This window comes from Saccopteryx leptura, chromosome 6 (assembly GCF_036850995.1).
Source record: "Saccopteryx leptura isolate mSacLep1 chromosome 6, mSacLep1_pri_phased_curated, whole genome shotgun sequence".
NCBI classification, from domain to species: domain Eukaryota; kingdom Metazoa; phylum Chordata; class Mammalia; order Chiroptera; family Emballonuridae; genus Saccopteryx; species Saccopteryx leptura.
Window position 1 is genome coordinate 28766643 of NC_089508.1, and position 23341 is coordinate 28789983.

Consider the following 23341-nt stretch of genomic DNA (forward strand, 5'->3'; position numbering starts at 1 on the left):
AGTAAACAAATAGAGCAGTTGCATTTCAGGATCAGGCCATGGAAAGGACAGAGTGTGAAGATTCAGTGTAGGAGAAGGAATAGATTCCAGGGAGTGTCCTAAGGGAGACAGGCATTTCTCCTCAGTCCTATGGGATGAGAAGGACCCAGCAAAAGGGAGGACTTCTGGGACAAGCTTTCTGGGCAAAGGAACAGTTTGCTCAAAGGCATCAAGGTAGGCTTGAGCTTGTCCTGTTTAAAGGACAGAGGGCCTGTGTGGCGGGGCACAGGGCCAGGGCGAGACGGGCCAGGATGGCGTGCAGGGAGGAGTAGAAGGGCCAGACCACTCCAGCCTCCCGGGACATGGACGAGGCTCTTGATGTCATGGGAAATGGGAAAGGAAGCCATTTGGAGGTTTTATTTTTATTTATTTATTCATTTTAGAGGAGAGAGAGAGAGAAGGGGGGAGGAGCAGGAAGCATCAACTCCCATATGTGCCTTGACTGGGCAAGCCCAGGGATTTGAACCGGCAACCTCAGCATTCCAGGTCGATGCTTGATCCACTGCGCCACCACAGGTCAGGCTCATTTGGAGAGTTTTAATCAGGGTAATGAATTTGTGTTTCATCAAGATCCCTCTGGTCCCTGCGTGGAGAGTAGACTGGATACAGGGCCAGCAGGGGATGGGGAGAAACCAGATTTCTACAGTGTTCCAGGCCACAGATAATGGAATCTTTAAAAAGGAATTCCTTTTTTTAAAAGACCAACCACCAACCATTGTTATCCTCGCTGTAAAGACTGTTTAGAGTAACAGGGAGAAAGTTATTTTAAAATGTTTATTTTCCAGATAATGTCCTTGGACCGGGAATGCAAGTGTGTTACTGGCAGGTCAGCTACACCTCTAGTTGGCCCCCTCTGTCCTTCACGCCTAATACAGGACACCCCTCTTTTATCTGTGTCCTGCATATGACCTTTGTTTGCTTCCTCCCGAGTTATGTAGAGAGGCTTCTGGTGTCAGGGCCTTGTTGCAGGAAATGCAAACATGCTGGGTGGCTGCTGTCACAGCTGAGGCCTGGGGCACACAAAAGAGGTTCTAGAGAGGGGAACAGCCAGGAGGACGGAGGGCTGGAGCCTGGGGGAGAAGCCAGCTTACTGGAGGCCATGGAGGCCATGCAGCCCTTTGCGGACTAGCTTAGCTGCCTTCACCAGTCTTACTTTCCAACCTAGAGTCCATATTGCAGGTAATAAAGATCTTCATAATAAAAAATGCGAGGACTCAGAATTGTGCTGAGGCGCTAGAGGCAATGATCTTGAAATTCTCAGCACTTGGAACTTACCAAGATTAAATGACTTCAAGACCCAGAAAGTTAGCAAGATGGCTGTATGAGCAGTAACAACAGTCGTAGTAACTATGTTTTTTCACCAAAGGCTGCAGATCATTTGACCATTCCTTGTCTTGCTCGGCTTTTGCTCATGTTCCCACTTGCCGTTCAAGAAGCCGAGATGCAGGGCGGCGAGGAGGTTTGCGCTGGAGCTGCACCAGAGTTTCCAGCTGTAGGCCAGCGGTCGTGTCTAGCAGACGGTGCTTCTCTGTTTGATGGCTAAGGTTGGCCCAGAGACTCATAAGTGCTGTCACCTGATGGCTTCCCAAATAAACCTAGTAAGGAAGCCAGAGAAGAATTTACCAGACTTGTTTCGAGTTCATTGGGAGGATTTGGTAATTAGCAGTAGCCTAAGCCCTGAGTGAAATAGAATTCTCTAAGAAGACAGTGGGGGAAGGTCACTGGTAACTTAAGTCCTGGGCTTCCTGCTTTGAGGACAGGCCACTTGAACAATGTCAGTGATACCAGATGTCAATGTGGTACGTGTTGCTTTTCAAGCCTTTTTGTATGTCTGTGGTTGTCACACCATCACCACAGAGTGGATACTGTTATCCTGTATAACATGGTACCCACCCACTTTGCTAGTTTCTTCCTGAGTCACTGAGCTCTGGCCAGTTGGCCTCTTTTGTGCTTTCTAGACAAGTCATGTTCTTCTCCCTGCCCCCATTCCAAGGCGTCTTTTCTCTCCTTTACAGCTCAATTTTCTTAGGTCATTTTTTTAGGTGGGCTTACCTGACCCTCAGTGTATTTCTTCCTAATACCCTCTAATAGCATCTTGAACTTGTTTGTCACATTGTTGTTTAATCTGACCTCTCTTCACTAGACTTCCAAAATCCATTTGGAGCCAGGACTAGAGCCATTTTGTGGCTTGTCTAGCATAGCACCTGCTTTGTAGTCAGTACTAGACAAATGTTTGTTGGTTGAATGAGTGAATAATAGGGAAACAAGCATGAAGAGAACACAATTCACTCAAGGTCACCCTATGAGCCCATAAAGAAACCCCCAAGGCCCTTGATGTGGATTCCAGTGAGCTCCTTGCTCTTTCCCCTTGTCCCACTCCCACTCTGGGGCCTGGGCCCTCTGCAACAATCTCTTACCTTTCACTTAAACCTAGAGATACACCCCCCACCTCTCCCAAAAGGAGTGAAGTGCTCAGGTCCCTAGAGGAAAGATATGCCATAATACACCCTGGGGTCTTTGCACACAGGCTGAGAAACAAGTGGGAAACTCTGAGCTGATGAACTTGACCTTGCTTTGGTCATGGATTTGCTGTATGATCTTGAGCAGTCAAATCTGTTTGCAGCCTCAGTTTATTCATCTGTAAAATGGAAATAGGATTCTCTTCTACAGTATGACACACAGCTGTTGGAGAGACAATTAAATTGTTGATCTTTAAGCTCCATTGTAAGTAATGTTCTGTAATGAAAAAAAATTCACTAAAATATAACAGTGGGTGATTATGAACAAGACATTAATGTCAAATTCTGGTCAGATGAATAGGAAGTTACTTATTTTATTTTTTACCTTTTTAATGTTTATTTTATTGATTTTAGAGAGAAAGGAAAGGAGGGGGAGAGAGGCAGGAACATTGATCTCTGTATGTGCCCTGATTGGGGATTGAACCGTCAACCTCGGTCCTTTGGGATGATGCTATAACTAACTGAGCTCTCCAGGTTGGAAGGGCAAGAAGTTACCTGTTTCCATCAAACAGGGCAGGGTTCCAGCATGGCAAGGAAAGGAGAAACCTATTTTTATATTTAGGAGCAAAAGGAAATTACGTTAAAGAAAGAAATTTTTGACGAAGTATTTTGGGTCCATATAGAAAATTGTTCCTACCAGAGTATTTCTTTTAAGAAAACCCTTCTTGGGCAAAGAGTTATAAAAGGTCAGTGTTCTGGAAGGACTTGGCTGGAAGGGGCCCAAGGCTTTGAGAGAAAGTTGGTATTGCCAAGTGCTCAAACTCTGGGCAGCATTCTGGAAGCTCTGCTTCCCAAGCAATGGTAACATCTCATTGTGTTAAAACTCAACAGTACAACAGCACATCCTCAAATTACCCTCTGATGTTTTTTTCCCTTGACATTTTATTTCTTAACCCGTCTCTTCATTTTCTTGTCATTTCAGAGGGTTTTGGAAAATGATGAAAATGTAGAAGAAGGAAATGAAGAAGAGGATTTTGAAGAGGATATTCCTAAGAGAAAGAACAGGACCAGAGGGCGGGTAAGCTGGGATGCCACGAGGGATGGGAGAGATCAGAGAGGTCAGGGCCACGCAAAACACTGGTCCCCAGGTGGAGTTCCACTGCGTCTAGAGAGAGATCATATTCATGATCTTCCTTGCAGAATGCTAAGAGAGGAAAACTCCAGAACGGCTCTGATCCAGTCCTAGGGGCTAGCCTGCAAGAGTACAGAGCTGGAAGAGGGAGAGGAGGCAGGCGGTGCCCCGAGGGCATGCTGAGGGGCTGGGGATCTGGGGAAGGTTGGTGCTGGGGGAGGGTGGAGAACAAGGAAACTGTGATGTTGGTCCCTGGTACTTGGGCATAAAGGAAGGCTGAAAGTTTCCTGTCCTTGCAGCTGCTCCAAATAACAGGGTCAGGATGCCTACATTGGGGTGTGTTTCATTGGGCAGAGCGTAGGACCACTGCTGATGGTTCCCAAGCAGGTGTGGTCTGGGCTTTGGAAGTTGGTGGTCATAGGATGTGGCAAGAAAGCGCCAGAAAGTCCAGGAATGGCAGAGGTGAATCTATGGTGGAAAGAATAAAAATGATGAGAATGGCTTTTGAGGGGAGGACACTAAACCAGCATTTGGTGATCTCAGGCATTCAGGTTGGTCTTCCAGAGTCTTTAATGTTCAAGCCCAGAGGGGCTTTTTGTGGACAACATCTGGAGTCTATAAGAGAATCTGACAATAACCCAAGCAGAGAGGGACCTTGAGTATAAACTGCTCACCTAGAGAATTGACTCACCTAGAGAATTAACTCTCTTGGCTATCTGGCTCCTTCAGGCTCTAAGCAGGACCGTTACCTTTTCATGGATAAGTGGCTTATCCTCGGTGCCCTGTGGGTTTGGATCTAGTGATAATTATGGCAAACTTCTCTATTTCTGTGGTTTTCTTGCTTTAGTACATAGCAGGGTCACCAGGAAAGCCTGTCAGAATGCAGATTCCCAGGACCCAGTCCCAGACGGTCTAATTTAGGGGGTCTGGGGGGGGGCCTGGAAGCCTGTATCATAGCCAAGTTTCTAGGTCACTGGTACAAGCGGTCCAGCTCTGCCACACTGAGCTGAGCTGCTGCACCCTGTTGGTAGGACCTGGGCTTCGGCAGTCTGGGCAGGGCGGCCCTTTGGTGCTGCACACCTTATGTAGTGGGCACCCAGCTCCAGCCGTGATCACTCACCATTTTGACATCTTATTTTACTCGTTCTTTTCTTCCACTTTTTATTGGTTTTCATGTTTTAATTTTTTGTGTGTGAAGTAGTTAAAAGCAAGTCCTAGACTTTTTATCAGTTAACCTGCATACAAGTGTATATCTCTAATAACATACCACTATCATACCCCATATAAAAAGAACAACTTTTCTAATATCTACTACCTAGGCCCTGAATATATCTCCCTGATTTTCTAAAAAATGCCCTTTACAGTTGTTTTGTTTGGAACTTAAGCCTCTTGGAGTCTACAACATACTTTGTTCCACCCTACCGCACACATAATTTATTAATTTTTTGGCATTGTTTTTTCTCCATGCCATTTATATGTTGGAGAAGTTGCATGGTTGGTCTTAAGGAATTTCTCACATTCTAGATTTGGCAGACTGGTGGTATTTAAAGTATTCCTTTATCCTTTTTCCCCCTGAAAACTGGTGATTTGACTAGAGACTCGATTAGATTCAGGATGTTTGTGTGTGTGTAAATTTTTTGGTGGGGCAGGATCTTTCCTAGGTGTGATGTGTGTGTCTTTCTGTGTCATGTCAGGAATCCTACGCTGTCCAGTAGTTCTGCTTCTGGTGGTGGTAAAATTGGTAGTTGGGTTTGGGTGTTATCAGCCTGATGTCTTCTTATAAAGCTCCCCATTGAGTGTTCACCTAATAATCATTTTGGTAGCCATTGATGAAGTTGCCTAGACCCAGGAGTTCATTGGAGGTTATAAAATAATGAATATGTAATTCTATCTATGATTAAAGTAGGCTTTAGAATGTAGAATTTCTGGTCTTTTTGTGAACTTCAAGAGGTGTGTGTCACCTCCAGGCCCATTTCCTGTCCGTCCCTCAGCCCAAACCACACTTACTCGAGTAGGTGGTGGAGGGAGGAGGGTCTTCACATCTTCTCCATTCCCAACCTAACCATAGATGATGGGACTTGCAGCCCATCGAATATGAATAGAAGGTCTTTGTAGGCACATCAGTGGTAGCGGCAGCAGCCATTTTTACTTACCATGTACTGCTGTACACCAGGCAGTGTGATGCGGCTCTTGACAGTAAGAGCTACCACATAGAGGGTGACAACTGTTCTTCATTAACTGCTCTGGCCACATGTGGCTACCGAGCACTTAAACTGTTGCTAGTTCAAATTGAAATGTGCTCTAAATGTAAAATACATACCAGATGTCCAAGACAAAGTATGAAAAGAATGCAAAACATCTCATTCATATTTTTATACTGATTACATGTTGAAATGATTAATATTTTGGTTATATTGAGTTAAGTAAAATATATCAAAATTAACTGCACTTATTTCTCTTTTTCTTCTTTTTAAATAAAAATGTGTCTACTGCTAATTTAAGATGCTGTGCATGGCTTGCATTGCATTTCTATTGGCCAGCACTGCTTCTTTCATTCCCATAAGTTGGCATTATTTCCAGAGAGGTTGGGTAACTTGCTCAAGCTCATTCAACCTAGTAAGGATTTGAACACAGGTCTGTGCTTTTTCCACTGGGTCAAGCGTGGTGCAGTCCCAATAAGTGGCCAGTGACCATTTTTTTCTGAGTGAATGATTGAATGATAGAAAAGGAAAGAAAAGTCATATTTCATTCAGCTTTGGGAGCTGACAGAAGGCCTGAATACAGTGAGGGGGCTGGATAGGGCTAAGACTAGCTCTGGGCCCACTTCATGCTGGCCAAGGAGCAGCTGAATGACTATACGTTGTACAGTAACGTTGTGGACATGTTGCCTTGGTGGGAGCCATGGAGGACCTGGAAGAGTGTAGGTGAGCCTGCGTGGGCTGGAATAAGTGTGTGGAGCTGCTCAGTGGAGCCACCCTGTAAAGTGGTGTGCTCAAGCTGCCGCTGGCTCCCGGAGAGCAAGCCCATCCCCGTCTGTTGTCGGGACTGAACGGCAGTTTAAGGCTGTGCATCTCAATGGGTGTTGTCTGGACTGCAGCATCAGTATCACCTGGGAGATGGTTAGAGATGCAGGACCTCAGACTTCACCCTAGCTGGACTGAATTAGCATCTGCATTTTAATAAGAAGACCACCAAGTGCTCATAGAGGAAGCCAGGTCTGATGTTGAGTTTTAAAAGAACAGCTTTTGTCTTGTTTGAACCATGAGTTCAAATCCCAGATTCACCACTTACTAGACTTTGGGTGCATCATGTAACCTCTGTGACCTTGACCAAATTATATATGTACCCTGGGCCTCAGTTTTGTCATTAAAATGGGAGCGATAATACACAGCCAATTTTGAGTGCTTAATAAAGGCTAGATATTGTTCGGAGGGTAAGTCCTGGAGTTCTGACAATGGGGAATCCCTGAGGGGTGACAGGAATTCAGAACCAACAGTTAATGACTATGCCTTTGGTAACTTTAGTCCAAGAAATCCAAGCTCTGTAAAATTCATAAAACTTTTGTGAGTCACCCATGTATTATCAGTCAGTTGATTAGTCAGTCAATAAATATTGATGCATTGTGGTGTGTAGTCCAGTGCTTCTCAAACTTGAGTGTGCAAGTGAAGCACCTGGTGATCTTATTAAACTGCAAATTCTGATGCAGCAGGTCTGGGGTGGGGCCAGGGTAACTAGCTCCAGGGTGAGGTCAGTGCTGCTGGTCTGAGGACCCCAGTTTTAACAGCAATGTGATCGAGCAGTGGTTCTCAAGGTTTTTTTTGTTTGTTTTTTGTTTTTGTTTTGTTTCAGGAATTCTTAAAAATAACTGAGAGTGCCCCCCACCAAAAACTATTGTTATGGTAGGTTGTAACAATGATACTTACCAAAACAGAAAGGGTTAAACCTAAGACTACAAAAGCACACAGGGTGATGACATCATCATGTCATGTAGCCTCTGTAAAACTCCACTGCACTTGTGAGAGATGAGAGTAAAAAATTTCAAGTAACATTTAGTACTATTATGAAAATAGTTTTGACATTGCAGACCCCTGAAAGGGTCTCAGGGACCCCAGGAATCCCGAGACCATTCTTTTAGAACAGCTGGTATAAGGCAACTAGCTCTCTGAGTCTGTCCAGTTGAGGGTCTTTTAATTGCAGGAAACTGAACAGCTTAAGCAAAACTGGGAAGTGTTTGAAAAGCTGCTGGGGGCCCTGGCCAGTTGGTTCAGTGGTAGAGCATCAGCTCAGTGTGTGCAAGTCCTGGGTTTGAGTCCCAGTCAGGGCGCACAGGAGAAGCAACCATCTGCTTCTCCACCCCCCGAACCCCCCTCCATCCCTCCATCTCTCTCGCTCTCTCTCTTTCTCTCTCTCTCCCCCTCCCTCCCTCTGTCCCTCCTTCCCTCCCTCCCTCCCTTCCTCCCTCCCTCTTCTCCTCCTGCAGCTAAGGCTTGAATGGTTCAAATGGTTTGAACAAAGTTGGCATCGGGCACCTAGGAAAGCTCCATGGCCTTGCCTCAGGTGCTAAAAATGGCTCAGTTGCTGAGCAATGGAGCAGCAGCCCCAGATGGGCAGAGCATTGCCAGGTTGGGGGCTTGCCGGGTGCATGTGGGAGTCTGTCTGTGCTTCCTTGCCTCTCACTTACTTTAAAAAAAAAATGAAAGAAAAGCTGCTGGGCCATTGCTCCAACTTTGAACAATCTTTGAAGATTCAAACCTCAGAAAGGGCAAGAGATATCAGGGATTTAGGATTGGAAACGAGTAAAGCACTCAGGAAGCTTCTGGCCTCTACTTCCCCTTTCTTAACTCTTCTCTTACAAGACTGCCTTTTCTGCTTCTCTATGTACTTACCCCCCATAGCTCCCGAATTGATGGGTCCTAGTTCAAGTGGCCTTTCCTAACTGCCGTCACTGCTTCCCAATTCCAAATTCTTTGGAACTAGACTCTGTTTGTCCATCTTAGGTCAGGTGTCCACATCTGAGCCAGGCAGTGAGCTTAGGGGACCCTGGGATAGCATGGCTGTGGGATACAGTCATGGCTGTCCTGGCCTACCAGTGTGTGAAATGGGAGATGGAGTGGAGTGGGGTAGGCAGTTCTCTGAGAAGGAGAACTAGTTTCTTTTGGGTAGTCAGCTTCAAAGTTTTTTTCAACAGAGTCTGGAAACCTTCATTCTGCTTCTTCTACTGTCCCTGCAGCTGTGGACAAGTTTTGAGGCCTACCCGGTCCTGTTTCATCAAGTGCTAAATGGGAATAATAATATTTGTTCTCATAGGGTATTGTAGGAATTAATTGAACTAATATATGTGAAAAGCTTTGGATAGTAGGTGCCATTTGTAGTGTAAGTGTTGGGGATGCATAATAAAGTATAAAGTGCATCTTTGCTCTCGAGGATGTTGGAATTAAATTGAGGGGAAAGTACTAATAGCCATGATGCAATTAGAAAGCAGCAGGCTTCTGACTGTGCACTAACCAAGTGCAGTCAGAGTTCAGAGGAAAGAGGAAGGTCAGCTTGGGCAAGGAGGGGGCACCATTTGCTGAGCGCTTCCTGTAGCATTGCACTGTCCCCTGTGGTTTCACACACCCTTGGTTCTTTATCAACAGCTCTGCAGTAGAGGGGTTGCTATGCCCATTTTACATCTAAGAAAGGGAAAGCTTAGAGAAGTAACTTGTCCAAAGACACATGGATGGTTAAACCTGCATCTGACTTTAAAGCTGATGTTGTTTTTACTCCTCAGTGTGGCAAGAAGAAGATTCTTGGAGTAGTGGGATGTCAGCAGGGCTAAAAGCATGGATCAAGGGGGGATGGGCAGAGAGGCTGGTCCATGACAGGGGTCATTGAGAACAGAGGTGTGGACCTAGCATGAGCTTGAGGCGTACCAAAGGCAACTGGCACTAGGTTGCTGTTGGTTATGTCAGTGGGTTTTTTTTTTTAATTTATTTATTGATTTTAGAGAGAGGGGAGAGAGAGAGAGAGAGAGCGCAGTGGGAAGGAGAGAGAAGCATCAACTTGTTGTAGTTGCTTCTCATATGTGCCTTGACCGAGCAAGCCCAGGGCTTTGAACTGGCAACCTCAGCATTCCAGGTCAACGCTTTTATCCACTGCGCCACCACAGGTCAGGTGTCAGTGTGTTTTTTTGTTTGTTTGTGGTTTTTTTTTTTTGTATTTTTCTGAAGCTGGAAACGGGGAGAGATAGACAGATTCCCACATGCGCCCGACTGGGATCCACCCGGCACGCCCACCAGGGGGTGACGCTCTGCCCACCAGGGGGCGATGCTCTGCCCCTCCGGGGCGTCGCTCTGTTGCGACCAGAGCCACTCTAGCGCCTGGGGCAGAGGCCAAGGAGCCACCCCCAGCGCCCGGGCCATCTTTGCTCCAATGGAACCTCGCTGCGGGAGGGGAAGAGAGAGACAGAGAGGAAGGAGAGGGGGAGGGGTGGAGAAGCAGCACATGGGCGCTTCTCCTGTGTGCCCTGGCCGGGAATCGAACCCGGGACTTCCGCACGCCAGGCCGACGCTCTACCACTGAGCCAACCGGCCAGGGCCGTCAGTGGGTTTTTGATGGTAACGAATGAATGACCATGGGGTCATGTCCTTCAATCCTTTTGTCTGATTGGTACAGGATGGATTGGGTAGGGCAGTGTGGAGGTAGAACCCCAGCTTGTGGGTCCTTTAAGCAGTTCAGGGTCAGTTGATAAGCTCTTGTGTTAAAATGTGGACTAGAAAGGTTATGCAATAGCTAAGATGACTTGAAGGAAGAGACAATAGCACTTGGATACAGAGGATAAAGGAGAAGAACCAAAGATGATTGATTCACTGACTCACCCACTTATTGACTGGTTCATTTATTTAGCAACTTTTTTTTAAAATTTTTATTTATTTATTTATTTATTTATTTTAGAGACAGAGAGTGAGTCAGAGAGAGGGATAGACAAGGACAGACAGACAGGAACGGAGAGAGATGAGAAGCATCAATCATTAGTTTTTCATTGCGCATTACGACACTTTAGTTGTTCATTGATTGCTTTCTCATATGTGCCTTGACCGTGGGCCTTCAGCAGACCGAGTAACCCCTTGATGGAGCCAGCGACCTTGGGCTCAAGTTAGTGAGCTTTTGCTCAAACCAGATGAGCCCACGCTCAAGCTGGTGACCTCGAGGTTTTGAACCTGGGTCCTCTGCATCCTGGTCTGACGCTCTATCTACTGCGCCACCGCCTGGTCAGGCTAGCAAATGTTTTTTGAGTGCTGTTTGAATGCTGGCCCTGTGCCAGGTTCCAAGGATAGTAGTGGCCCAAGTAGACATGTGCTCCATCCTCATGTGGGGGTGACAAAAGTAACAAGTACAGCAATACATGTATAATATGATGTCAGACAGTGTTAAGTGCTGGGAAGAAGTGGAAAGCAGGGTAGGAAAAAGAGGACAGTGTGGACATAAGTTGGTCAGAGACGGCTTCTCTGAGAAGGTGACATTTGAGCAAGACGAGTAGGATTCTGAGTTTCAAGCCTGAGGTATTCCAGGAGACTGTCAGAGGGTTCCTGCCACAGGAAGAGTCCCTGACCTCTCCCCTTGATGCCCTATAGCCAAGACCCCCCTTTGCTGTTGAGGCGAGGTGCAGGGAGGACATGGGAGCCTGGAGTCACCCTGCTGCCAGCGCTACAGAAGGAAAGGAAGCCTGGCGCCCCTTCCCCGCTGGCTGGGCCCTGTGCTTCCAGTTCCAAGCTCCTCCTTGTCCCTGGCGGTATTTTAGTCTCCCAGAGCCCTTCCCTGAGTCTGCTGTTGCCTCGTCATTCTGTCTGACTTGGTTTCACCTGCTCCGAGGCGACCGTGACAGGGCTGCTGGCTGCACATGTCAAGCTGTCCCTGGCTTCACTGAGGGGGTGTAGGGGGGCAAGGGCAGCTGAGGGTGACCACCGTCTGTGTCACAGGCAGGCAGGGAAGCCTGTCAGTGCCTCAGGGTGACTGCCAGTGCCCCTCACAGCTCCCGCTTTGGGTCGACTGAGTAATGAGGGCGAGGGCAGGGGGCAGCTGGCTGTCGCGCGCATGTGTCTGTCTGTCTCCGGGTAAGGGGCTGGGAGGCAAGGAGGGAAAGAGCAGTGGGAGGGAGAGGGAGGGAGGTAGAATTTTGTAGCTGGTTTTGATGAGAGACAAGCTGAGGAGGTAGAGGTGGAGATGGTAGCTTGACACACACACACACACACACACACACACACGAGTGAACATCTCAGGATTTATTTTTGACCCTGAAGTCCCAGGGCTACTTTACTAGGCCAGGCCCCCGAGACTTGCCTGTTTTCCCTGCACCCCAGGGTGCTGCCATGTTTTATTTCTCATCTGTTGTGCCTTCCTTTTTGTCTCTAAAGACCCCAGCAGGCCCTTTCCTGTGGAGTGTACTGTTCCTCCTTATCAGAGAATGACCCTGGGGAGGCTAGGGTGCTACACACGTGACCAGTGTGGGACTTGCAAAGGTTTAAAAATAAACCTGCTGCGTTCTTGCAGCTCCTGTCCCGGCCTGCAGGGCTGCCAGCTCCTCCTGGGCTGGTCTCTCTGTGCTCAGAGGTGGAGCTGTCTCACCCCTCCCGGGTTATGCTGGCCCTTCCCGGAGATGCACACAGGGGGGTGGGATCAGCAGTCCAGTCCCAGGAGAGTCCAGCTCCAGGAGACCGTGAACAGTCAAGGTTTCTGTCCCTGGCTGAGGCTCAGGCAGACCACACAGGGAGGCCTCAGCTGAAGCCCACTCCCTATGCATTTGACCGATGGGTGGGGGCTTCTCACATTCCCGGTCTCGATCTCGAGCCCTGGCTGGCTCTTGAGAGACTTGATCAGGAAGTGTGAACAAAGGGCCTTGGCTGAGAGTGGGAACTCTGCCTGCTTGCTCCGGTCTACCCATCACCTGGTCAGCGGTAGGAGCAGGGTGGCACCTGCGTTTGGTCTCAACAAGCGGGAAGGCTGGGAGTTGAGGAAAAGGTCCTACTACAACAGTAGGGTACAGAGATTTGGTCGGGGGAGGCTTTGTAGTCAGACTGTCCTGAGTTAGTTTCCTGGCCCTGCACGTAGTAGCTGAGTGACCTTAGGCAAGCTACTTATCCTAATTGCCTCAGTCTCCTGATCTGTTAAATGGAGCTAATAGTAGTACCTCCCTCCGGGAGTTGAGAAGCTGAGTGATTTGGGGCAGGTTACCTAACCTTTGGGCCTCAGTTTCCTGGCCTGTAAAGTGGGGTTGGTGTTGGTACAAATGTGATGAAAGTTTAGTGAGGTGCAGGCGAGGCACTCAGGACCTCACAGAGCATGCTCAGGAGCTGTAGTGAGTGTCAGAATAACAAGCATCGTGATACCCAATGTCTCCCCAGGCCCGTGGCTCTGCAGGTGGCAGGAGGAGGCATGACCCCGCCTCTCAGGAAGACCATGACAAACCTTACGTCTGTGACAGTAAGTACAGGCCATGCTGCCTTCCTTCTCCTGCCCGCCCCACATTCCCTGTGCTTCCCTGGCTGTGAGCCTCAGGCCTGTGGTTCCTCCTCTGGGGCCTGTCTGCACCTCACCGGTCAGTCACCACCTCCCCTCCCTCCCCTCTGCCCCCGGCAGCCCCCACCCAGGATGCTGTGCTCCTCTCTGGTCACACCCTTCTCTGTAGCTCTGGCTGTCCCCTCTCACTGTCTCCTTCAGATGCATCTCCTACTTCTTTCTCTAGTTCAGACAGTTACAAACACAAGCATAACTCAAAATCCTCCAACAAGTGCTTGACTCCTGTGGCTTTTCATTTGTTTCCCTTTGATTTCCTTTTTTCTCTTCTCTTCTCCTACGAAGGCAAGTTATGAATCTCTCTCTGATGATGACTTAGTTAACAAATGGCCCCCGACCCATCTCCAGCCATTCTTGTATGATTGAGAGACCTCTTCTGAAGAAACGGAGGCCTGGCCCCTGGGTTTAGGGTCCGCAGCCCACGTGGGGCAGTGTCGCGGTTGGGCCCGCCTCCAGGGGCCGCCCCCCAGCGATTGGCGGCTCTGCTGTAGGTGGAGCACTGTTGTCTTCCTCCCCTCTCAGAGCAGTGGATGGTGAGTTTCAGGTCCTTGCCCTGCTTCTCTTCTCACTGCGCTGGCACCATCTGCTGATTCCGTGGCGAAGGCAGCCCCCCAAACCGCACTCCCTGACCCCCTTCTTTTCTCTGAGGATGCAGAGCTCCTCTACAGGACAGAGGGGCTGCAGTGACAGTGGCGGCCAAGTGGCTGAGTGCATGGTCCCTTCGGCGTCCGCCCCCTCACTGGTGTCTGCAGTCTGAGAAAGCCGGGGGGGGGGGGGAGAACCGGGAGGATGGGCTAGGGAGCATTTTGGGGAGGGCGCTGTTTCCCTCCCTCTTCACTGGCCTCCTTTGATTTCAAAAGTTGTTTTATACCAGTGGAGTGACAGTTGGTTGGAGAACTTTTTGCTAGAAGACCTCAAACTCTATGCTCCCCATTTGGCTGCTTTATACACCGTGCAGGTGACATTCCTGAGCCAGGTGCAGGTAACCTCTCCGTCCCGTAGCATTTCCACTGGGGATGAGGAGAGCCCAGGGCGTGGGGTCTGAGCCCTCTTACCGTACCAGCAGGTGCCTGCTCTGGCTCGGGTCCTCCTGAATGGGGCTCATAAAAACCCACGCGTGCTGGCCCCGGAAGCCTGGCCCTGGCCAGGGGAAGGGCCTTTACCCACAGACAGGCTTTCCCACTGTCTGGCTAGAGCAGCTCAGCTATCAGTGCCAGCAGCTGCTTGGAACTGGGGCTTGCCTCTTGATCCCTCTTTTTAAAAGCTGTATTTTTATTAAGTGATTTTTATGCGACTATAGATAGTAGAATTACTTTTTGCTCTATCTCCACCTCTCGTTGGATTCTTGGTCAATAATAATCCCCTCTGTTCCCAGAGACACCATGTGTCCTCCTTCACCCACCTCGGTTCCTCTGCTCACTCCTTTGTCTGGCGTCTGCTCCACAAAGCGCCCTTTGTGGGCGGCCCTCTCCGGCCCGGCTCCCTCTCTCTGCACAGAGTGCTTGCAGCACACTCTCTCCCAGCTCCTGTGGCTTTTATTTAGGGGCTCTTAGTGCCATTCGCTTTTCTGCTCTCCTCCCCACAGGGCTTTTCCTCTTTCTGTTTATGCAATTGTACCTGGGAGGCCTGGTCACAGGCCTGGTGTTGGCTTTCTGGAAGTTTCTGCAGTTGATTTCTTGCCTCTGCCCACAGAGGCACTGCCTCCATTTTCCTCTCGGCAGAGCGAGGTCCACCCTAGATTGCCCTTCTCTTTCTGGCTCTCTAAGGAAATTGTGTGGCAGCTCAGTGATTAATAGGCTTTATTTTTATCTGGTGCCCTTCAGACATGCGATCCTTTGGGGTAGGAATGACCTTTGGAGAGGTCATGAGGTCCGCCCCATACCCCCAAACTCAGCAAGGAATGCTTTTAATATTCTGTAATGCATCCTAAGTAGAGAGGTGTCTGGTCACTTCCTTGAATGTCTCCAGGGGTGGTGTTACCATAAGCTGACCTTTCTTCCGTGATTCTAAAGGTGCTTTGAATGATTGTTTTTCTTTAGTAGGAGCTGAGACTTTTCTTTTTTATAGGCCCCCTATTTCTCTCCTCCTTTTCCCATCGAACAGGTCCATCGAGCATCTTGTCTATTCTGGTGGTACTCTTAACATCTCCTATATTCTTGGTTTACCCCAGGTCACACCCCGTGATCTCTGTGACAGCCTGCTCTAAATTCCTTTCCAGGTTTATATATATTTAAGGTCAGCACTCTCATTGGAAGTAGCACCAACCCCAGTTGGCTCAAAGAGTAGCAGACACGTTTCCTTGTTTATTTTACACATCAGTTCTTAACATCACCCACATGTGTAGAGTATAGAAGTATCCGACTGCCCCGTTGCACTCTGCACCCTCTCAGTGACTTCCCACATGGTCGAAGGTGGCCAGTGCTCTGTGTGTGTGTGCTTTTTTCTATTATGCATTTGATTATTTCTTTGTCCATAAATCACTCTGTGTATGGCCCTCTTAGTCTCAATAAAGAGATATAATAATATGTGACTTCAATATACAGAATTCAATAAAGGCACATTTAAAGACATTGCCCAGTAGTTAAATTTCATTCTCCACAGATTCGTGATCGCTGCCATTTTTGTATCATCTGTGGTTTGATTTGCATAATCCTCACTTCATCTTTTGAGTTATTTAAGAAAATATCAGGCCACCTTGGACCCTACCACCTTTTTCTGGGTTTACGTGGAGTAGTAATAACTATTTTTCAGATGTGATTGTCTTTAACCCTTCCTGGTAATATATTTCTAAATATAGCTGTCATGTTATGTTCTTAGTCCAAGCTTTCCTTTCAAGATGGGTGGTTGAAATATTAACTTAGCTGTTAACTTCAAGTGATAGATAGTTTGCCTGTTGCCTTTCACTCAGCCATTGAATTTATTACATCTTAGAAATATTAAATCATCTGAACATAATTTATTTTTTTTTGTTAGCCAATCCATGAGGTGTGTGTAGATGAATACTTCATTTTCCAACAAGTAACCAATTTCTATTCATTATCTTGAACAGTTTACCAAACTAAGGATTTAAGTTCTGTTTCTTCCCTTTCAATCTCTTGCTGAAGGAAAATTGCTCATTACCCACAAACAAAGCAACTGAACATAACTTTGTGGGAAAGGCTGTTGTGTTTGTTAAAGATGTTTATTAAAATGTGGATTCCCGGGCTTCACACCAGAGCTGGAGCAGGCCCAGGAACCTGCATGGTTGAGAGCTCCTGAGGGGAGACTTGCATGAATCCTGACTTTGGAGCATGACTGGTCTACCTCATCCTGATTGGAAGGTTTCTGGCTGACTGCTCAGCTCTTTGTTTACTCTCTACTTTTTGTGTCTGGATGTTCTAGGGTCTCCAGGAATTCTCCACACAGAGGGCCACTGGCTGGCGCTGCTGTTTTTTTAGTGGGTCTCGAATCTTTCCAGTTCTTTCAGCACTGATATGAAACTCAGCAATCTAGCACTTGACATTAATTTATTAAATAGCTCTAAATCCTAATTATCATTAGCCCCCTTTTACATGTGGTATGATAACTGGAGCTAGACATATAAAAGGAATCCTTGGGCTTGGGCTACTGGGATGTTTTAAAAATCATTTCAAGAGTTTGCCTCTTCTCTTCCTAACCGCGCCTGACCCCGAGTTCTGTTAGCATCTGGGCACACTCCTGACGACAGACCTGCTGTTCCATTTCCATTGTTCCAGGAGCAGCAGAAGAAGATGGTAATGGGGGGGGGGGTTAAGATTCAGGTAGAGGAAGGGCATTCTTTTGCTAAGCCTCAGCCATTCAGGGGAAGCAAAGCACACATTTGCCTTTTTCGTTGTGGCACTTTAGTTGTTCATTGATTGCTTTCTCATATGTGCCTTGGCCGTGGGGCTACAGCAGACCGAGTAACCCCTTGCTCAAGCCAGCGACCTTGGGTCCAAGCTGGTGAGCTTTGCTCAAACCAGATGAGCTCGCGCTCAAGCTGGCGACCTCGGGGTTTCGAACCTGGGTCCTCCACATCCCAGTCCGACGCTCTATCCACGGTGCCACCGCCTGGTCAGGCCACATTTGCCTTTTTGCAGAGCACAGTGGAAATGATTTATGAAGTTTCTTTTTCCTTAAAATTTCTAAAAATTAATTTTAATTGTATTATGGAACATTTAAGTGTTTAAGTGCACACTGTATGCTTGGATCTCAGCACGGGGTTGGACAGCAGGTCTCTAGAGCTTATTCCTCCTACCTGATGCAGACTTTATGCCTGTTCCACTCTTTAATGCTGTGCATTTGACTTTTTAAGATGCATTGTGATTGTGGAATCAGGCAGTACTTGTTTTTTTGTGATGGACTATTTTTCTTAGTATAATGTCCTCAACGTTCATCCATGTTGTTGCATATTGAATAATTTCCACTATTGAAAGGATAGTGTTCCATTGTATGCCTCAGTTTCCTCTTTCATTCATCTGTTGATAGACTTTTAGGTTGTTTCCACATCTGGCTCTTGTGACTAGAGCTGCAGAGAACATAGGAATGCTAATACCTCTTTGAGATCCTATTTTCATTCTTTTGAATGAGTACTCAAAAGTGGGATTGCTGGATCATATGGTAGGTAGTTCTATTTGGATGTTCTTGAATGTTTTTCATAGCAGCCACACCAACAATATATAAGTTTTCCAGTTTCTTCACACCCTTTCCAACACTTAATCTTTTGTTCCCATTTTTTTCTGATCACAGTGGGAACTCCTGCTAATGGGTGCTTACAGTGTGCAGAGCACTGTGCTAAGCATCTTGCACATACTGTTTCTGTAAATCCGCACCCTAACCTTGAAAGGCAGTTGCAGTTGACCTCACTTTTCTGAGGAAAAACTGAGGCTCAGAGAGGTGAAGGGACTTGTCCAAAGTTACGCAGCTGGTTAGTGCTAAAGCCAGGAGATGCCTCCTTGTTTCTCCAAGTTTGGGGCGGATGTACCCCAGGGTATCTCCGCACAAACTGTGATGAGCGTGCCCTCTGACTGGAGTTCGTTTTTCCCTGCACACCTAATTTAGGAGGTAAAGCCTAGTCCACTGTTGATAGGTGGCTTCTCAGTGTCAGATTGGTAAGCAGGAAGCAGTAGTCATTATAATTGAAGTGGAATGGAATGGGTTATAACATTTTGAGACTTAAATTCTCCTCCTCTAACACCCCTACATAGTAGGGAGGATTAATGCCACAAAGCGGGGATCGTGACTTCGAGTTGCTGGTGTTCACACATCAGGAGTACATCAGCTCAACTCAGCCTCCATGTCGATGGGAACGTTGTTCTCCACCTCCTGTGTCCCACAGACATATGATTTTGATTGTATGGCTTTGACTGAAAATGTGACCTCTTCAGTGTTACCTCTGTTCTAGGATCCCCGCCGGGGGTGACCATGTCCAGTTGGGGCAGTGTCAGGATAAGGTCTGGGCTTCCTTCCTGCTCCTCTTGGTTATGGGAGAAAGGGTACGGGCACAGAGCAGAGAATCCAGGGGTCTGGTCCCAGTCCCACACTCGGTGGCTGTGGCACCACCTTCCTCACTTGTTGTGGATGGCTCATTTCTTGCATCCTTGACCTCCCGATCAGCACTCTCTCCTTACACTGTGGGATCCTTTCTTCCCAGGCAGTGGCTTAACAATGGGCTCCACGCCCAGGAGACAAGCTGTTGGACTGAGGGATAGCTCAGAGGCCCTCCATGCCCAGGCCAGAGGAGCCACAGTGTGGGTGGCTGGCACATGGGCAGACACCGCATGGCGTACACCCAGGGCAGTCCCAGAAAATCTGCCTGACTGCAGATTTTCCTTAAAATTCCTCTGGTTTCCCCATACCTGAGTGCACAGGAGAGCCAGATGACTAGTGCAGTCTTATTAAAAATTTTTTTGAGGGCATTAAAGCTCCACATTCTCTAAGACTCATGTGCTTTTAGCTTCAAGCTGCAATGGAAAAGCCAATAACTGCAGCCTTCAGGCTGGCTGCCCTTGTCACTGAAGGGAAACCAGGCTCATCACTCAGTTGTCACAGCTATTATCTTGCAGGTCCTTGCATGGGGTGTGGGGGGGAGGGGGGTGGGAAAGGCTCTGTGCCCCAGAAACTTGATTTGTGGAGCAAGGCCTGTGGCATGGGATTGATCCCTGGAGATTGAGTGCATTTGTTATAGCAAAGCTGGGTCTGTTTAAATATTTAAATGCCATCATGTCATGGACACAGGTTGTAGAGTATCCCAGCAGGGCTGGCCAGAGGCATGGCGCGAGAGAGGCTTAAGTTTCTCCTTGATATCCTCATTGCTCTTCTTCCTTTGCTCCCCTCCCCGGGCCCCCACCCTTCTACCCTCTTGAGTAATTTTCTCACCCAGTTAGAACTTTGTTCTCAGCTAGCTGTTACCTGATGCAAACTTTGCGGCAAATAATTCTTATTAAGATGTAACAGGGTATATACTACCATTTGTAGAGATTCTTTCTATTTAAAAAATTTAAAAAGGAAATAGTTTATATTCATTATAGAAAAATCAGAACTTACAGATAGGTATAAAGTGAAATATCAAAATCAGCCCTAATCTTACTCCTCGGAGATGACTTACATTTTGTTCTGTTGTATACTCTTAGGGTTCTCTGCCTCTGTCTACGCAGGCACAGACACAATAATATAGTATGTATCATTTCAAGCTCTTCCCCCGTTCAAAATGCATGGAGAACATCTTTCCATGTCAATAAAGACATTTTTATGATGACATTTTAGGGCTATAAAGTGCCTATAAAGTACTGACATGCCACAGTTTGTTCAATGTTCCCCTTGTTGGAATAGTTTAAATTTTTTTCACTATTTTAAAAACAGTATTGCAGCCGTATCTTTGCATAATGCTCTTATTATTTCCTCCAGCAGAACTGTGAGGTCAAAGGGCCTGGTGCGCAGCCTCTGATTTCTCTCATTTGGAATCCTGGTAGGGACGGGGAAGGAGGCCAGGGTCAGTGCCGCTCCGGCCAGAGAGCGCTGGGTAGAGGATATTGAGTACTAGCTTTGCTGTGAGAAGGCTGAGGTCAAATTGTGGCTCTCCTGCTTGTTATCTGGGATTTTAAAGAAAATCATTTGGGCTGGGAGTCGGCATTTCCTCAAGTGTAGATGGGGTTGGTCCATGGTTGGCACTGCTTTGTGTGATAATGTGTCTAAAGGTGTCTGCATGTGGCATGTGCTTCCTGACTGCCTCTTCCACTTTGCCTTTTCTTATTTCTTTTGCCTCTGGTAGAGTTGGAAATACAAGGCTGAGATGACACGAGGAAGTGACACACTGCCAGGCAGTATTTTATTGAGTGGACAGTGAGCACTGTGGAAATTCAGGGGGGGTGGTCAGGGGAGCAGGCTGGTGTGTCAGAGCGTGCTGCCCTACAATGCCAAGCAGGTCGGCAGGGAGTGATGAAACTTTGACGTAGGGGTTTGTGAAGGTGGCGGACCATCCAGGCAGAAATATCCCACAGCTACTAATCAACATTTTTTCCCCTCAAAATGTTAAGAACTTAATACCCCTGTTATAGGTGGATGAAGGCCTGCCTCAGGTAAGCGTCAGTGAGACACCCTATTATTTGTGACCTAGCAGGAAAGCCGGCTCTGTATCTGATGAGTATATACTCACCCAGAGACCCTGAGTGTCTGAGGAGTATACACTCACCCAGAGACCCTGAGTGTCTGAGGAGTATACACTCACCCAGAGACCCTGAGTGTCTGAGGAGTATACACTCACCCAGAGACCCTGAGTGTCTGAGGAGTATACACTCACCCAGAGACCCTGAGTGTCTGAGGAGTATACACTCACCCAGAGACCCTGAGTGTCTGAGGAGTATACACTCACCCAGAGATCCTGAGTGAGAGCCTGCTGGCCAGATTACCAGACGTTTGGGGGCTGCCACATGGAGCAATTGGTCTGATTTTTTACCTTTGTCCCCCAAATGTTGACAACTTATTATTTAAATTGTTTTTATTATAGGGTTAAAACAGCTATATTTTACCCATTGAGCTAACTGGAGACATTCTCAGGTAGAACTCACTAGAATAAGGAGTCAAAGATACTATCTGCACAAGGGATAACGGTCAAAAGAGGACGGCTGTCGAGTCAGAAGCCCAGGGTTTGAATCTTTGCTATGCCATTTACTAGCCATGATCCTGGGCAAATCACAAAGCCTCTTGGAGCCTCTGTTTCTTTTTCTGGCAAGTATGGATAATAAGACTAACTCTAGAGGGTTTTTAAGAGGGCTGAGACTGAATGTAAAAGCAGTTTACTTCGGTTCACAAACATGCTCAATAAGAATTTACTTTTTTATACTAAGTTAAGAAAGGTGTTTATTTTACACCTAAGTTGGGCCCCCAGTTCTGTTCTGTGCACTGGCTGCTGGAATTCTCAGGGACCAGGGAAGTAATCCCAAGAGTGGACTCATTCAGTTCTTACAACATTCAGATGAGGTACGAAGTATTATTGTCCCCATTTTACAGACAGGGAAACTGAGGTCAGAGAATTAAGTCACTGAGCTTATAAACTGACCCAGGAAAGTCAACCTGAGTTCACCAGAAGTCTGTTATTGCTTCCCAGCAGGGCCAGAAAGAGTCCCACTAACACAGGGGTAGTAACTTTTTTATATCTACCACCCACTTTTGTATCTCTGTTAGTAGTAAAATTTTCTAACTGCCCACTGGTACCACAATCATGGTAATTTATAAAGTAGGGAAGTAACTTTACTTTAATAAAATTTATAAAGCAGAGTTACAGCAAGTTAAAGCATATAATAATAATTACTTACCAAGTACTATATGTCAGATTTTCGCTAAGTTTGGCAGAATAAATCTTTATAAAACAACTTACTATAGTTAAATCTATCTTTTTATTTATACTTTGGTTGCTCCACTACCGCCCACCATGAAAGCTGGAACGCCCACTAGTGGGCGGTAGGGTCCAGGTTGACTACCACTGAACTAACACATTTAATGTTTAGGTTTTGGGAGTTTCTATATTTCTCTGCCTGGGATCCAGAATCAGTTTATAAAGTACTTTGAAATGAAAGGTTTGCTGTTTATCTGTTATTCCAGTTTTATTTATTTACTTACTTTTAACCAGGAGTCACATAGTAAATTCCTAAAATAAGCAGAATACTCTCCCTTGATGGAGACATAGAACTTTCGGATCACTGGCATTTCATAGACCTGGCTCTGCACAGCCAGGATCAAAGGAATGTGGCTTTGAAAAACCACGATATTATACCCCACTCTACTCTACCCCCCTGTGTTTGTCTTGAAGGATTCAGTTTAAAATAAGCATCATTGGCTCTGAAGAAGAAATGAAGCCACAGGAAGGCAGGTGTGGACCTGGCTTGGTGGGTGGGCATGCTGGAGGCCTCCACTGTTTTCTGTCACAGTTGCGGGTGGTCTAGGAGGGACAGTGGCTTCAGAGGACCCAGAGAAAGAGTTGTGAAGTACCAGAGTGGCAGACTTAGAGATCCTCTGATCCAGTTGCCATGGTTTATAGATGTGGAAAGCAGGGATTTGTCTGGGGTGTTAGTGTCAGCACCAGGGCTGGACCATAGGTCTGCAGAGGGCAGCCCATGCTGCTGGCTTCCAGCATGAGAGCACGGGGGAGGGGAAGTCCACCTGGACTTGCCCACGAGGACTTTCTTGCTGCCTACACGTCGTAGAAACTGGACCGATCTTGAAGCCACCACTTTAAAACCTCTTAAACTTGGTTGAGCCGTTATTGGCTCTTCAGAAAAGCCGGGGCATTTAAGATAGTCATAGGGATTAACATTACCCATGCACACAAGTGTGAGCTGGTGGTTTTTTGTAATGCCCACTGGTTTTTGTCCCAAGCCAGGTCACAGCAGGGCTGTTCTCAATTGGAGCTCCTCCACACATGGGGAATTGGTGGCAGGTACTGTTCTACCCCCTAAATGTTTCTGCAGAGCGAAGACAGAGGGTTGTCCAGCAGGCATGGAGAGTCACAGATGTCTACGAACCAGTCTGAGAGGCGTGCTTCTCCTGTCAGAATGGCCTCTTACTGTATCTGTGTCAGCCCCAGCAGGGCATAGGGTTCCACTCAGCAAGGCTGAGAGGAAGAGAATTTGATGACGGAGTGATTATGGAGGTGTGGGCAAGATAA

At 47.1% G+C, this 23341-nt stretch overlaps 1 protein-coding gene across 2 annotated transcripts in view; it reads left to right on the top strand.

Annotated features, from left to right (window-relative positions):
• Positions 1 to 23341, top strand: part of DPF3 (double PHD fingers 3) — a 255213-nt gene that overhangs the window by 139995 nt on the left and 91877 nt on the right. For both annotated transcript variants that reach the window (XM_066388432.1, XM_066388433.1), the window contains exons 5-6: positions 3481 to 3576; positions 13011 to 13089. In XM_066388432.1, coding sequence (XP_066244529.1) covers positions 3481 to 3576; positions 13011 to 13089 — 175 coding nt within the window. The remainder of the gene's footprint in view (positions 1 to 3480; positions 3577 to 13010; positions 13090 to 23341) is intronic.